The 14,975-nt window shown below is 45.6% G+C and overlaps 1 protein-coding gene across 3 annotated transcripts in view; it reads right to left on the bottom strand.

The window, feature by feature from the left end:
* DDX47 (DEAD-box helicase 47) overlaps positions 1-14,975 on the bottom strand; it is a 612,119-nt gene that overhangs the window by 544,423 nt on the left and 52,721 nt on the right. For all 3 annotated transcript variants that reach the window (XM_077452460.1, XM_077452461.1, XM_077452459.1), the window contains exon 2: positions 11,259-11,352. In XM_077452460.1, the coding sequence (XP_077308586.1) occupies positions 11,259-11,352 (94 nt within the window). The remainder of the gene's footprint in view (positions 1-11,258; positions 11,353-14,975) is intronic.

The following is a 14,975-nucleotide window of genomic DNA, read 5'->3' as shown; positions in this document are numbered from 1 at the left end:
TAAAGAATGCTAAAAATGTTTTATTGCAAATTGTGAGCAGAATGCAGTTCCTCTTTAATGCCATCTACTCACAATGCTCCAGTCACTTATCTTTGGAGTGCAAATGGTTTCATAGTAGGCAAGCTTGAATAAAGACAATAGCCCATCCAGTTCAACGGGTATGTGTGTCAATGTTGATAATCATTTCCCATATTCCTGTATTTGTTCACTAAATACACCTCCAAAAGTCTTTAAAAATATAAATTCTCCCCGCTGACACCACCAGTTATGGAAGAGCTTTCCACATCCTTATTGCATGGACAATGAAAAAAAAAAAAAACCACTTGCTTACTGGGCACTTAAACCCCCCTCGTATCCAGACCAATTTTCAGCTTTCAGTGCTGTCACACTTTGAATGGCAATTGTGCGGCCATACAACACTGTACCCAAATTTATATATATACACACACACACAATATATTATATATATATATATATATATATATATATATAGTAATTTTTGTTAATCGATGTACGCCGATGAGGTGGCACTGATGGGCCCCGATAGGCGGCAGTGATGGGCACTGATCGGTTACACTGGTGGGCATTGATAGGTGGCATAATTGCCTCTTCCTTTTAAGGGCCGATGTCCCTTTAAGATAAGCCGGTGATTGGCTTTTTTTCTCCTCCGTTGTAAGCGTGAGGTGGGAAAAAAAAAAAAAAAAAAAACACGATCACTGAGCTTTTGTTTTGATCATGTGATCAGCTGTCATTGGCTGACAGCTGATCACATGGTAAGGGGCCGGGATCAGCCCCTTACTTGGATCAGTGATCATCCGAGTCTCACTGACTCGGTGATCACAGTGTGCGCAGGGAGCGTGCACAGGGGAGGCCGTCATATGACGGCCTCCCAGGATTTAAGGTCCGCGCTGTGGCCGTCAGGTGGTTAAAGGGTTAATATCCCTATTTTTATTTCTTTATTTCTTTTAAACAAGCATACTTAGCTCCTCCGTGCAGTAGGTTTTGCACAGAGTGGCCAGATGCTCCTCTTCCAGGGTCCCTCAGCCGCACTTGTGGCTCCTCCTCTTTGAGTGCTCCATCGGAGAAGTAGTCTCCTTTGGGACACCAGCATGAGCAGGACAAACCTGATGGGTGCGCGTCCATCAACCTATCCATTTAAGACACAAGACAGCTTGAGTGTTGATCCGAGGCAAGAAAGAACAGGTTCAGGTAAGTAAAACGGGGGGGGGGGGGGGGGTCTGCTGAAATCAATGAAGGTTTTTCACCTTGATGAATTAAGGTGAAAAAAAAAAAAAACAACAACACACACACACACGGATTTACAACCCCTTTAACCACTTCTGGACCACCCACCTACGTTATACGCCACCTGTTTGAAGAGGGATATTATTATGGCAGCAGCTAGCTACCATAACCCTAGTATCTTCTTCAGTGAGGTCTGCTTTTAGATAAGTGGTCTCTTCTCTGCAGTGGATTAACCGCAAGATCACTTTTAAAATTGGTGGTGGGAGAGAGCTCCTCCTGCCACTCTATGCTGCCCTCCGCTGCTTAACATCTCCCTGTTAGGTACAGAGATGAGTGAGGGGAAGACGGCCCACCCGTCTCCATACCATTGCAGGGTGGAAGCGATGTCAAAATGTCACTTCTGCCCATAGCTTGTAAAGAGACCTTTTTGACCCCAAAAGCTCATTTTACGGAGGTCCCATCATGCTTTTTTTCTATTACAAGGGATGTTTACATTCCTTGTAATAGGAATAAGCGTGACTATTTTTTTTTTTAAAGAATAATGTAAAAAAAAAAAAAAAAAAAAACACAAACACACACACACACACACACACACACCTCATCTCCGGCCCTGGCTGGAACACATAAGCAAGTCATAGTATAGTACATCAAATAGGGTGGGTCATTGGTGTCCTGAAAGACTTCAGGAAAAAAATAACACTATTAAGTCTAACTTGAATTTTCCCAAGGTGTCTCAATCAGGACAGCACCTGAGAGGATAACAGAGACTTGTCCTCTTTTCCCATTAGATTTTTAATACCAGTGGGATTAACTGGAATAGGGGGGAAAGCATAGCAAAGGTGAAATCTCCATGGATGTGCCAGAGCGTCTATCCCTAGCGATCACCTGAAAGTGATGACCTGTGACCTGCTAATAGGAAGCGATAGGAAGGCGCAGCTTTCACAGGATCTACTGCGGCTCTCCCCAAGCATTTAAGGTGTAAGAGGAGCCCAAATCTAACGCCACCAAAGCCCTGGTAATACGGGAGGGCTGAAGGTCTCGAGGGGGGGGGGGGGGGGAGAGAAAGAGACCTAGTCTCTCAGGAACCAAGAGATCCTGCCTCCCTTCCAAAAGATGCTCCCTTCAGGCCGGAAGAAACAAAAACTGAGGTCTGGTTGGCAGGTGCCTCCCTTTAAAGTTCTGGAGGAAGAAGTTTTTTCTTGTGGTCCAGTGGGAGGAGTCACTATCCCTCAGGTGCTGTCCTGAATGAAACCTTGGGCGACATGCAACCTGCAGAATTTTTTTTAAAAGTCGCATATGGAGATTGAGGATAAAAGTTTGGTTGCCATTCCACGAGCGGGCACAAATTTGAAGCATTGAGTAACAATTTACTTGGCATTACATAATCTTTAACAATATACTTTTTACTGTTATTTTTGTTTGTCTTTTTTTTAATAAAAAACAAAACAAAGAAGTGCGCTTGTAAGACACCTATGCAAATATGGGTGTGACAAAGTATTGCCATGGCTGCCATTGTATTCTCTATGGTGTTTCAGAAAATATATATTTTTATATAATGTTTAGGGGTATTAAGTCTTTTTTTTTTTTTTTGCTAGAAAATTAGATTTTAGCTTGTACACAAGTTTGAAAAAAAATAGGATTTTTGTACTCTCCCTAAAAACGTTTTCTCTGAAGTTTGACAGACACAGCATCTTCATCTTGACCTTAGGGTTACATTGCCCCTTTAGGAGAGGACTAGGCAGAAAGGGTTAAAAACATCAACACTTGCATAGTACTACCCAGGGGACGGTCCTAGTGGCTATAACCCCTCACACTGCATCCAGCAGCTCATAGGAGGGGTGGGTGCTGTGTCCGTCAATGAACATCAGAGAAAAAGATTTTACGGCGAGTACAAAAAAATAGTTGATTATTGATAGACACCGCATCATCTTGACCTTTGGGACGTCCCCAAGCAGTAAAAAAAAAAAAAAAAAAAAAAAAAAAAAAAAAAAAAAAAACCCACCCATAACAACCAGAGCTCCATAAACAGAGGAGTTGCAACCTTAAACAGCTGCCTGCAAAACATTGCGGCCGAAGCTAGCAGACAAAGATGCGCTCACATAAACCTTGTAAAATTTTGTGAAAGTGTGAATGGATGACCAGGTTGCCACCTTACACACTTGAGAAACACAGACGCTTGATGTCGGAAAGCCCAAGAGGCACCAATTGCCCTGGTAGAATGTGCCGTGACAGGAAAGGGAGGCGCCCACCCTTTATGGCATGAGCCTGAACCACAATCTGTCTGAACCACCGAGAAATGGTGGCCGACGAGATCGCCAATTCTTTCTTCAGACCAGCCACCAATACAAACAGCGAATCAGAACTTCAAAAAGGAGCCATAGCAGACATACACCCACAGAGTTCAGACCACACCCAAAGAAAGGAAAGCCACCTCTTTGGGGTGTGACGTCCGGGAACATAAGGATGGAAACACAATATCCTCATTTACATGAAAGGCCAAAATAACCTTTGGCAGAAACGAAGGCTGCGGACGCAGCACCACTTTATCCTTGGAGGATCAAGTAGGTAGACTTGCAAGACAAGGCCGCCAACTCAGAAACCCTCCTGGCAGATGTAATAGCCACAAGACTACTTTGAGAGAATCTCCCTAGTGTTTTCAAACAGCAGTTTCTGAAGCACAGATCGCACCAGATTCAAATCACACGGAGGTAGCGATGGTCGAACCGCCCTGGACAAACATACTCACCAATGAATGAGTTGCTAAGGGTCGCTGAAAAAAATAAAACACAAACAGCCAAAGCCGATATCTGCCCCTGGATGGTGCTTAAGGCAAGTTTCTGATCCACTCCTTGCTAAAACAGCAGGATCCTGGGAACCAAGTACGTGCGTGAACGCCACATCCCATCTCCTCACACATGGACAGGTAGGCCTTCCATGTACGATGATAAATCTAAGGAGAGGAGGACTTAAAAGCCCTCGGCATAGTGGACATTACTAAATCTGGCAGACTTCGGTCCCTTAGCACCTGGCTTTCAACAGCCATGCCATTAAAGCAGGATTAAGTATTGGACCCTGCGAAAGAAGGTCCTCTTGCATCAGCAGCCGCCAAGGAACATCCACTAACATTTGTACTATTTCGGCATACCACGGACGCCGAGGCCAATCTGAGGAAATCCGAATTAGCAGAATCCCTTTGGCCTCCACTCTGCGAAGCAGACGTGGTAGAAGTTTGAGTGGGGGAAAAAAGCATAAATCAGCCGATAATGCCCCCATGGAGCAATCAACGCATCTGCCGTGTTCTGCTCGGGGATCCTTTGACCTGGCCGCAAACCTCTGTATCTTCCAATTGAGTTGAGAAGGCAGGAGATCCACATCTGGCATGCCACACCTTAGGTAAAGGAGCCGAAATACATCTGGATGTAGCGACCATTCCCGTTGGCCCAGCATCTGACGACTTAGGTAGTCCGCTTGCCAGTTTTCCAAGCCCGGAATGTACGCAGCTGACAGGGCCGGTAGGTGCCACTCGGCCCACCGCAGGATGCGCGTGACCTCCAGTGTTGCAGCCAAGCTCCTTGTTCCTCCTTAATGGTTGACAAAACCACCGCCGTGGCGTTGTCCGACTGGATCCTGACCGGACGCCTCTGTGACCATGTGGAGAGGCACCGCCTGATTGCCTGAAGTTCCAGCATGTTGATCAGCAAGCGGGATACTTCCCGTGTCCACCAACCCTGGGTTGAATGTACGCCCCAATCTCCCCAACAACCAGTCAGGCTGGCGTCCGTTGTGATCACCGTCCAATTAAGAGGAAGGATAGACTTCACAGACCGAAGAGCTGGCAACCTCAGCCACCAGAGCAGGGAGTCCCTGACTAGCTGGCTCACTCGAATGTGACAATCCAGGGATTTCAGAGATTTGTCCCATTTGGACCGGAACTCTTTCTGCAAGACTCGAGTGTGGAATTCAGCATATTTTAACAACTCGAAAGTTGCTACCATGAGACCCAGGACTCAAATGCAAAAACGCAGTGGAGACCACATTCACAACACCAACATCTTCACCGCAGCTTAAAGAGTCTGCAGCTTGTCCGAAGGGAGAAAGACTCTCGCCTCCGAGGAGTCCATAAGCAAGCCCAGGTACTCCAGGAGTTGAGTCGGCACCGACACAGACTTCTGTAGGTTCAGTACCCAATCAAACTCCAGAGGAGTTTGCATGGTGACTGCCATATCCTCCCTCAATTCTGCAGCGGATCTGCCCTCATTAGGAGGTCGTCCAGGTAACCCACTATTGCGATCCCTTACTGCCTTAGCAAAGACAGAATTGGGGCTAGAACCTCGGTGAAGACTCTCTGTGCCGACACCAGGCCAAAAGAGAGCTACAAATTGTTAGTGCTCCTCCGATCGCAAATCGCAGAAACTTCGAATGCTTGATGCATATGGGGACAAGAAAATATGAATCCTTGATTTCCAGGGATGCCAGAAAATCCCCATGATGCAGTGCAGCGACCACTGAGCAAACCGATTCCATCCTGAACCTTTGTACTTTTACAAAGCTGTTGGGGGCCTTGAGGTCCAGGACCGGACAGACCCCTTCCTTCTTTGGGACTGCAAACAGAATGGAGTAGAAAACCTGAAACTTTTCTGGCATCGGTACAGGCACCATCACCCCACACACTAGCAGGTCCTGTACTGCCCCAAACAGGGTCACCTGGCAAGCCAAAAGATGATGTAGGTTGGAGGGGGGAAAAAAAAAAAATATCTGTTTGGCGGACAATAAAGAACCTACTGTATCTTGTACCCTGAAGAAACCAGTTCACAGACCCACTGGTTGGAAAGTAGGAAAGTCCACCAGGCTGCAAGCTCCCAAAGACGACCCCCCCCCACCCAAGATTCAGGCTGGGCAAACCTTCATTTGGTAACAGAATTGCTTGCAGGCTTGTGAAACCAGTGACGCTTTTGTCCTTCAGCAGGCACCGTGTCAGACTGGGAACGATTACCTGCCAACCCGGGCGGACAAAATAAAAATAAAAAATTACGCTTCGGAGCAGAAAAGGAGGGCCCTTAGCTACAGCGTGGCTCCTTCCCCTTTCTGGACTATGGGAGTAATGTACTCTTACCCCCCAGTAACATTCTTAATGTCATCCAGCGAGGCTCCAAATAGCCTCTCTGTCTGGAAGGGCAAGTCCGCCAGTACTTTTAGATGCCTGGTCTGCAGACCAGCATTTCAACCAAATCAGGTGATGTAGCACTACTGCTGATACTGAGGCTTTAGAGATCAAGGGGGCCTGATCTAAGGTAGCATCGCCGACATACTTAAGGCCCTACTTACTGGTACACCAGCTCCACACAGCCCGGGGAAGCATGTTGCTTCTCCAATTCGCGGTGCAACAATTTAGCCCATTCAGTAAGAGTCTGCGATACCAGGACCGAGGCTAACAAGTCCAATAGGCCCACCGGGAGCCAGGTCCTTAACCTACACTAGGCAGGAAAAAAAAAAAAAAACCCACACTCACCAGCTGCTGGATAATGTGTGAGGGGTTATAGCCAGTAGGACCACCCCTGGACAGTACTGTGCAAGTGTTGCCGTTTTTAACACTTTATGCCTAGTCCTCTAACCCTAAGGTCAAGCTGAAAATGCGGTGTCTGTCAATGAACGAAAGAGAAATAGGCCCGTTCCTTAAGTGGTTCAAGTTAAACCACTTCTCCAATTTCATTGTGTGGCCCCCTGTCCAAGAAAAAGGACACTCCCGAGACTGAAATTTTTTTTGTGCAGCGCTGGAATCATCAGCAAGGCATTTGAATGCCGCTATCATATCTCCTCTCAAGTGTCTCTTCTCCAGGGAGAATCAATTTAGTGCTTGTAGTCATTATGTGTAATTGAGGTCCTCCAGTCCCCTTTTTTTTGCCCTTCTCTGCACTGTGTTCAGCACATCCTTCCTGAGGCCTGGTGACCAGAACTGGACAAGACAATTCAGATGTGGCCTAACCACAGTTACCCCGCAAGGATTTTTCCCCTAGTGAGTAGCTTGCGTTTATATTTTAACACCCCCCCCCCCCCCCGCCAAGTGCATCACTTAACATTTCTCAACATAAAACCTCATTTGCAATTATTTGCCTTACTCTCAGTGATGAAAAAAAAAAAAAAAAGCTGATTGGTTTCTATGCAGCACTGCACCAGATTCTGAACTCTCCAGTTCGAGTAAAATCAACCACTTAGTCTTTCTGCAGGAGAATAACAGTTGGAATCCTTAAAATGTAGATTGCCTGCCAGGTAGTGATAAATGGCTATGCTGTCTGAGGGAAAAATAGGATTTTTTGTACTCAACGTAAAATCATTTTCTCTGTAATTCACCGACTGACACAGCTCTCCTCTTAGACCATTGGGTTGTTAAGCCACCTTCAGGAGAGGACTAGGCATAACATGTTAACATGTAATATAAAAACTAGAACTTTCTAGTTCCACCCAAGGGGCGGTCCCTTAGGTAACAAACCCAAAGCCTGCTTTGCAGCTTTAGTACGCCAACAAGCAGTATAACTTTGAGAAAAATAGGAAGGGCGGGTGCTGTGTCAGTCTGAATTACAGAGAAATGTTTTTATGGCAAGTAAAAAAAAAAAAAAAAAAAAAAAAAAAAAAAAAAAATTCTATTTTCTCTTATATTCATCGACTGACAAAGCTCCTCTTAGACCATTTGGACATCCCCAAGCAGTGCCAAAAACAAGCGGTGGTAAAATGGCATTAACACACAAACACTTCACCCACCATGGCATGTGGGAATTAGAATAAACTTTACCCACAAAAAGGACAGTGTGTGGGAATTACTAAAACGTTTTACCCACACCAAAAAAAACAAACACACACAACACACACAACACACACAACACACACACACACGGTGCTCCTCAACTGAGAGGCACTACCTCCAAAATGCACCAGACCTGCGGTAATGCAACAGTGCAGTACTCAAAAAAAGTACTGCATTTATTTTTTTGGGTAAAGACAGCTAAAGCTGATATTTGTCCTTGGTGCTTAAAGCCAATTTCTGGTCTACGCCTTGTCGTAGAAACAGCAGGATCCTGGATATAGAAAAGGAGTGCAGATGCCATCCAACCACGGAAGGACAAAAACATCCCTGTAACCGCAAGCCTGCAAACAAAAGTGCTACTGCCTGAAGGTTTGTCCCCACCCAGGTCTCGGGTGGGGTTGCCTTCGGGAGTTTGCAGCATGGTGGTCCTCTACTATCCGACCAATGAGTGTGCGATCCGATTTCCTCAGGCTACAAGATAGTTTCTCTCTTCTCCTTGAATGCAGGAGTACCCTCTACTGGGATCAGCGTTCCTTTATTTAACCTGGATACTGGTGGGTCCATGACCGGAGGAGCCGACCACTTCTTGAGAAGGCTTTCCTCAAACCGGTAACGATCCACCATGAATTTGGGGACCGAAAAGGTCCGTTGCAGGCGACCCCATTCCTTGTAAATTAAACGTCAAAATAAGTAAGATATGGGAACACCTTACGTGAACATTTTGGCTTGCGAGGCCCAAAGAGGACTGATACATCAGCAGAGGGATCTGAATCTTCAGGGTATCACGCACAGCTTTAATACGTGCTCAACAAGCGATTTGTCACACATGGACCCAGATGGGGACTCGTCCTCACTGTCCAAACGGTCCTGGTCAGCGTCATCTGGCAAGACAGAGCAGGGGGGTCACCAGCCTCAGCAGGACCAGAGTCTGCATCAGAGCTATCCCCAGAGGATGGGCCCCCCCCCCCCCCCCCCCCGACGTGCCGCCTCCATCTGGGCAACAAACAAATTGAGGACTGCTGTCAGGGTGTCCAGGGGCACTGCGCAGTCCGCAGGTGCCCCGTTTGCAATTGCATGGATTTATGGGGGAAGAAACACCAGTTTATGAAGCCATGTTGACCCTACCCTGTCTGCCACCCGAAGGGGACTTAGGACAGTGACAGTCCCACCCTCCTTGCTGCTGCTGGCTGAGGGGCTCTTTCCCGCAGGACTCGCCACCCTGAGGAGTTCTGCGCTATCCAGCAGGTAGTGCCTGTAGTCCCTGTTGGCTCCCAGGTGCAGAGGAAACAGTGCTGTGTCGGTGGAAGCAGCTGCAATGGCGCTGAAACCACTGTGAAGTGTGCTTAGGCTTCAAGAAAATGGCTGACCAGCACAAGGACATAAAAACACAGAAAATGGCTCTGAGAGCACAGGAGCACATGCTGCCGCTAGAGAACACAAAAAAAACGTTTTTCAGGCTTCAAGAAAATGGCTGCCATTGTCCTGTATAGGAACAACAACCAAGAAAATGTCTGCTAAAACCCAGGAGAGCATGCTGCCCTTGCCCACACCTAAAATGGCCGCCAAAAGCAGCTCCATGGAGGTACAGGGTGAAAACGATGGTGGTGAGTGCAGCACTCCGCAGGACACCAGCATGGCCTCACAGACACCTTTCAGGGGCAAGAAGAACAGGACCCAGGACACAGCTAACCAGCACAACCCCCCCCCCCCCCCAGAGAGCACCTGTATAGACAGACACATACAGCTCAGCAGCATCCCCAGATAAAAGAGGGGGACAGGGAGAGAAGAGGGGAGGTGAGGGACCCCTGAATTGACCTCCCAGGGAAAGCCCAGCTGCTAAGCACTGCTGAGGCAGGGAGAGCGGTACTCAACAGTCCTGAAGAGCTGGGAGACATTCCATCACAGACCCACTCACTGATCAGTACAGCGTGGCTGCTGGCCCGGAATACTGTGATGCAGACATCAGTAGCCCGGTCATCTGTATGCCCCGGGGCACAAAAGCTCACCGACCCCCTCTGGAGATGACGTTTCATCGTGGCCTGTCTAGCTTGTAGCTGTGGCCTGCACACGCTTGATGGCCAGACTGAGGAAACTACAAGGTTAAGAGTAACCAGCCTGTCACCCAGCCAGCTGTTAATAGCTGATCACAGGAGCAATCTTGTGCAAAAAGTCACGCTTCTACAGAGAAAAAAAAAAAGAAAAAAAAGCATGGACCGAAGCAGGGTTCCTAGCCCTAACACTTACCTGACGCAAACGAACACACCCCCCCCCCCCCTATCTCTCCCTATGGAAACAACTCATCAACAGCCTACCTCTACATAAGGACACATATGCAAATAGAGGTTGACCCAACAAATATGCCAAAATCTTATCTAAATGGCTGGCAGACCCCTCCTCTGCCTCTGGGACCTCCTAACAGACTCAGCCCACTGTGGCTCTTAAGTGGTTGTGGACTGTACACAACAAATAAAAGATGTCATCCTGTTATATACAAGCATGAAATATATCACTGAGTGACCCATTGAATGGTGCTATTATCTGGTATCACAATTCGTGCTTTATGTATGATGTTTGCACATGACCAGACAAAAAGGTGGTCCCCGCAAGGGCCTTACTGTTACCATCCAAGACCAATGGAAATTTAATAGTTTTTTCTTTGTTCTTTTAATTGCACACTAATAAAAAGATTTTTTATTTTTTTGGAAAAAACTGAAAAAAAAACTGGTTTTACCTTGTCCATGCTGCAGGTTCCCATAGGGGACCACACTCCACCCATCACGGTGGGTTAGGTATCCCCCAAAGGGGGTTCTCAGTCTGTGAGCCTTTGGAATGAACCATGGCCCAGGATCTGTATAGCACCCTTTCAACAAAATCCACATGTTGCACTATGTGCCAAGAGGAGCCCCTAATGCAGGATTCAGTGAATGTCAACAACGCCTATGCATTTTCCATTGGGGGGGGGGGGGGTTCTGGTACTCCAGGACTCTGCCGAGGGGGGTCAACTGTTCCTGAAGGTGTAGCAGTGGCTATGGAGGAATCATCTTAGTGGATTATGGTCTGCGAAAAACCCCCATAGCAAGTTAATTTTCTCAGAGAAAGGAGGTCCCAATGACAGACAAATAAATTAAAAACTGATGCTAGTTTTTTTAACTTTAAAAGAGTAAAAGTTATGCCAGATATATTTGCTTAAGTTGTATGAACATATGTAACTGACCTTGTAAAGCTACAGGAATTGCCTCATTTTGGATTTTTGTTGGCAGTTTCCATCCCAGTTGTTCGCATGTTTCACATAACACATCAGTAATACCCTTAAAAATATAATACAAAGATTAAAGTGGTTGTAAAGTTTTTAGTTTTTATTTACAAACATATACTTCCCTGCTCTGCACAGAGTGGCCCCACCCCTCTTCTTGGGTCCCCTACTGACACCCCTGGCTCCTCCTCTTGCTGGTGCAACAATAAGAAACAGATTCCCATGGGGGCACTCTTGCGGGCTCACACCCAAACTCCACTTCTGCATCCATTTGACACTGACAGTGGAACTCAGCCCTACCCCCCCCCCCCCCCACTCCCTCATCACTGGAGTTTGACTGAGCAGCAGGAGCTAATAGCTGCCACTGCTAGCCATCTGCCCAGGGAGGAGGGACAAAGCCAGCAGAGCATAAGACCAGGACTGTTACAGCGTTCAAGTATAAAAGTGTGAGTCTAAGGCCTAAAGTACACTGCTGCTGCTAAAAGGATGTTTAGGGTATTTATTTCAACTGCTCCTGAACCTCTGTTATCTTATCAGTACATGTACACAAGGTACTTTACAGTAGTTTCTAAACACAACTTAATGCTGTAATTTTTGGCCATTTTGAAAAATGCTTCTAAAGCGAAGAGTCCGAAGACCCAGCAAAACGCTGCTAAACACGGCAAAGCAGCCGGTTTAAATGTGGATTACTATCTGTCAAGTTAAATTGTTGAGGAGAGGTGGTAAAAACATCCAGTGTACAGGAAAACTTTTTTTGTTTTTTTGTTTTTTAACTATAATACATTCAATGCATTGAGAAAAAAAAAAAAAAAAAAAAAATATATATATATATATATATATATATATATATATATATATATATATATATATATATATATATATATATATATATATATATATATATATATATATATATATATATATATATATATATATATATATATATATATATATATATATATATATATATATATATATATATATATACTAAAAACAAACTTAAAGCCTTAGAAGTTAGAACCACTTTAAGCTAAATATAATCCATCATTGCAGTTAATAGTAACAATACAAAAACTATGGCAAAGTCATTAAGTTTGTGTTAATACCTGTTGGTATCCAAGCTATTCAATGGTGCTTTGTTTTTCTGAGAGTGGAAAAATGATCTGACGTTACTGCAAATAGCATACTTTGGAGCACAGTAAGGACACAGGCTTGATATTCATAGAACTCACATTATAGGCTAGAACCATCCGGTAATTGAGGGCTCAAATTGCAAGTCCTGAGCTACTAGCCAGGCCTTAAGAGTTAATAGCCACCAGTTGACCCACCCAATCACTACCCTGCCCCACCCCTAATACCGCCCATAAACACACCCTCGCAAATTATCTTTTGAAATTAAACTGTTAAGGTTTTCATGCAGAATTAAGTGACAAACAAAATTATTAACTACAACTTTAACAATATTAACATAAACCATCTGAGTGCCCATCAATTCTGCCCCATCAGTGGTCATCAGTGCAGCTCATCACTACATGGGGATCACAGGGAGGAATCAGCAGGAGAACTAACTGGATTATGGAGAGGATCTCCCTGTGTGACAAAGCTTGGATCTGAAAGGTCACCTGCTGTCAAAGTCCCACCCCCTGGACTGCCTCCTATGCCAAACAGCACACTGATTTCCTTGCATTGGACCAGTGTGCTTTCTATCATAGGAGTCAATCCAGGAGGTGGAACTTTGATAGCAGTCGGCATTTCAGATCCAAGTTGTGTCAGAGGGAGATACTTTCAGTTAAATCCAGGCAGATCGCCTCCCAACAGTTTTGTGGCAAATTGCTTCTGTTAAAAATGGTGTGGCTTTTTTAATTTTTTTTTTTTAAAGGCATCAAAAGTGACCCAGGGGGCAGGGAGGCAAGTGCCCCCTGGGCCGCTCTGATAAGGAGACACTGCTCCTTGCCAGATGTGGTCCACCAGGAAACGGTCAGAACAGTCCACTCCTGCTATACACTTGACCTCAACTTATTTTCACTCACCAAATGCGAGCAGGCGAGTGGAAATTTTAAGGGCTGTGGCAATTAGCTGCTGGCAAAGTTTTCCTGGACATGACCCTTTTGTACTTCCAAGTTTTGTAGCAAGTAGGGTTGCATCAATACCTTTTTTTAGCGACATTTTTATATTTTTTATTTTTTACTAGTAACAGCGGTGATTACTGAATTTTATCAGGACTGCGATATTGCAGCGGCCAAGTCGGACACTTTTGGGACCAGTGACAATTTTACAGCGCTATAAAACTGCAGTGATTACTGTATAAATGACCCTGGCAGAGAAGGGGTTAACACTAGGGGCAATCAAGGGGTTAAAGCGGGGTTCCACCCTAAAGTGGAACTTCTGCTGATCGGCACCCTCCCCCACCCTCCGGTGTCACAATTGGCACCTTTCAGGGGGGAGGGGAGTGCAGATACCTGTCAAAGACAGGTATTTGCACCCACTTCGGGGCATAGACTCCCGTGGGAGTCTATGCCATTTCCTGTCCTGCCGCGCTGTCTGCTGGGACACAGTAGGGAACCGGGAAGTGAAGCCGATTCGCTTTACTTCCTGATTCCCTTACCTAGAATGGTGGCGGCAACAGCCGAGAGCTGAGCGATCGATCAGCCTCGGCTGCCAGCATCACTGGACCCCGGGACAGGCGAGTGTCCATTAAAAGTCAACAGCTGTAGTATTTGTAGCTGCTGGCTTTTAAATATTTTTTGCCGCAGTACAGTCACGCTTTAACTGTATTCCAACTGTAGGGGGATGGAACCGACTAAGTATGAACACATGATCGGTCTTCTCTCCCCTGAGAGAACTGGGATTTGTGTGTTTAGACAGGAAAAAAAAAAAAAAAATGTATTCAGTAATAAAAATATTAGTAAAAAGGATTATTAAATATGCAAAGATTAAAATATTATATATCTCCACACGTTAGAGTTTATTATACACTGTTGATTTGTTCTACAGAGGCAGTGCAGAGGTATTATTAATTTACTGTATAATCAAAACACATACGCTTCAAGTGAGTATTGCATGCACCCAAGCTTGCCCAGAATCTCGGTCCAAAGTTTACGGCAATTCCTCACATGCCACAAATTTATGCTTACATATACACTGCATGCAATTGTTCTAATGCTTTATATTCCCACAAAAATAGGATTTTTTAACCGCTTCCCGCCCTATAGCCGAACGACTGGTTTAGAGCGGGCGCTCTCGTCCGGGAGGCCGTCCTCGTGTTTACTTCCGCAATGCACGCCACCACGCATCGGGGAAGTTTTGGGTTTGCCGTGTCCCCCGGAGACAGGCAAACACAGATCGCTTTAAACAGCCAATCACAGCGGCCGTTTACAGCATGATCGGCATGTTCAATGCGAGATGATCCCATATGTAAACATATGAGATCATCTCTCAGCGCCGCTCTCCTTCCTCACACAGACAGCGTGTGAGCGGGGAGAGATGAACGGCTGCAGTGGTCGTAAGTGGGGACAAAAATTTTGTAAAAAAAAAAAAAAATCATAAGTAAAAAAAAAAAAAAAAAAAGTGCCACCCTCCCATCAGTGCCACCTGTCTGTCATGTGTCATCAGTGCCACATATCAGTGCCATGCGTCATTGTCCTGGTGCTCCAAGGCCTTCAAAAAAGTGTAATAGGT

The sequence above is a fragment of the Lithobates pipiens genome, unplaced genomic scaffold (assembly GCF_037356315.1).
Source record: "Lithobates pipiens isolate NorthernLeopardFrog02 unplaced genomic scaffold, aLitPip1_a1.2 Scaffold_23, whole genome shotgun sequence".
NCBI classification, from domain to species: Eukaryota; Metazoa; Chordata; class Amphibia; order Anura; family Ranidae; genus Lithobates; species Lithobates pipiens.
Note: the sequence above shows the minus strand (reverse complement) of the source record. Positions and strands in the feature narration are given on the sequence as shown.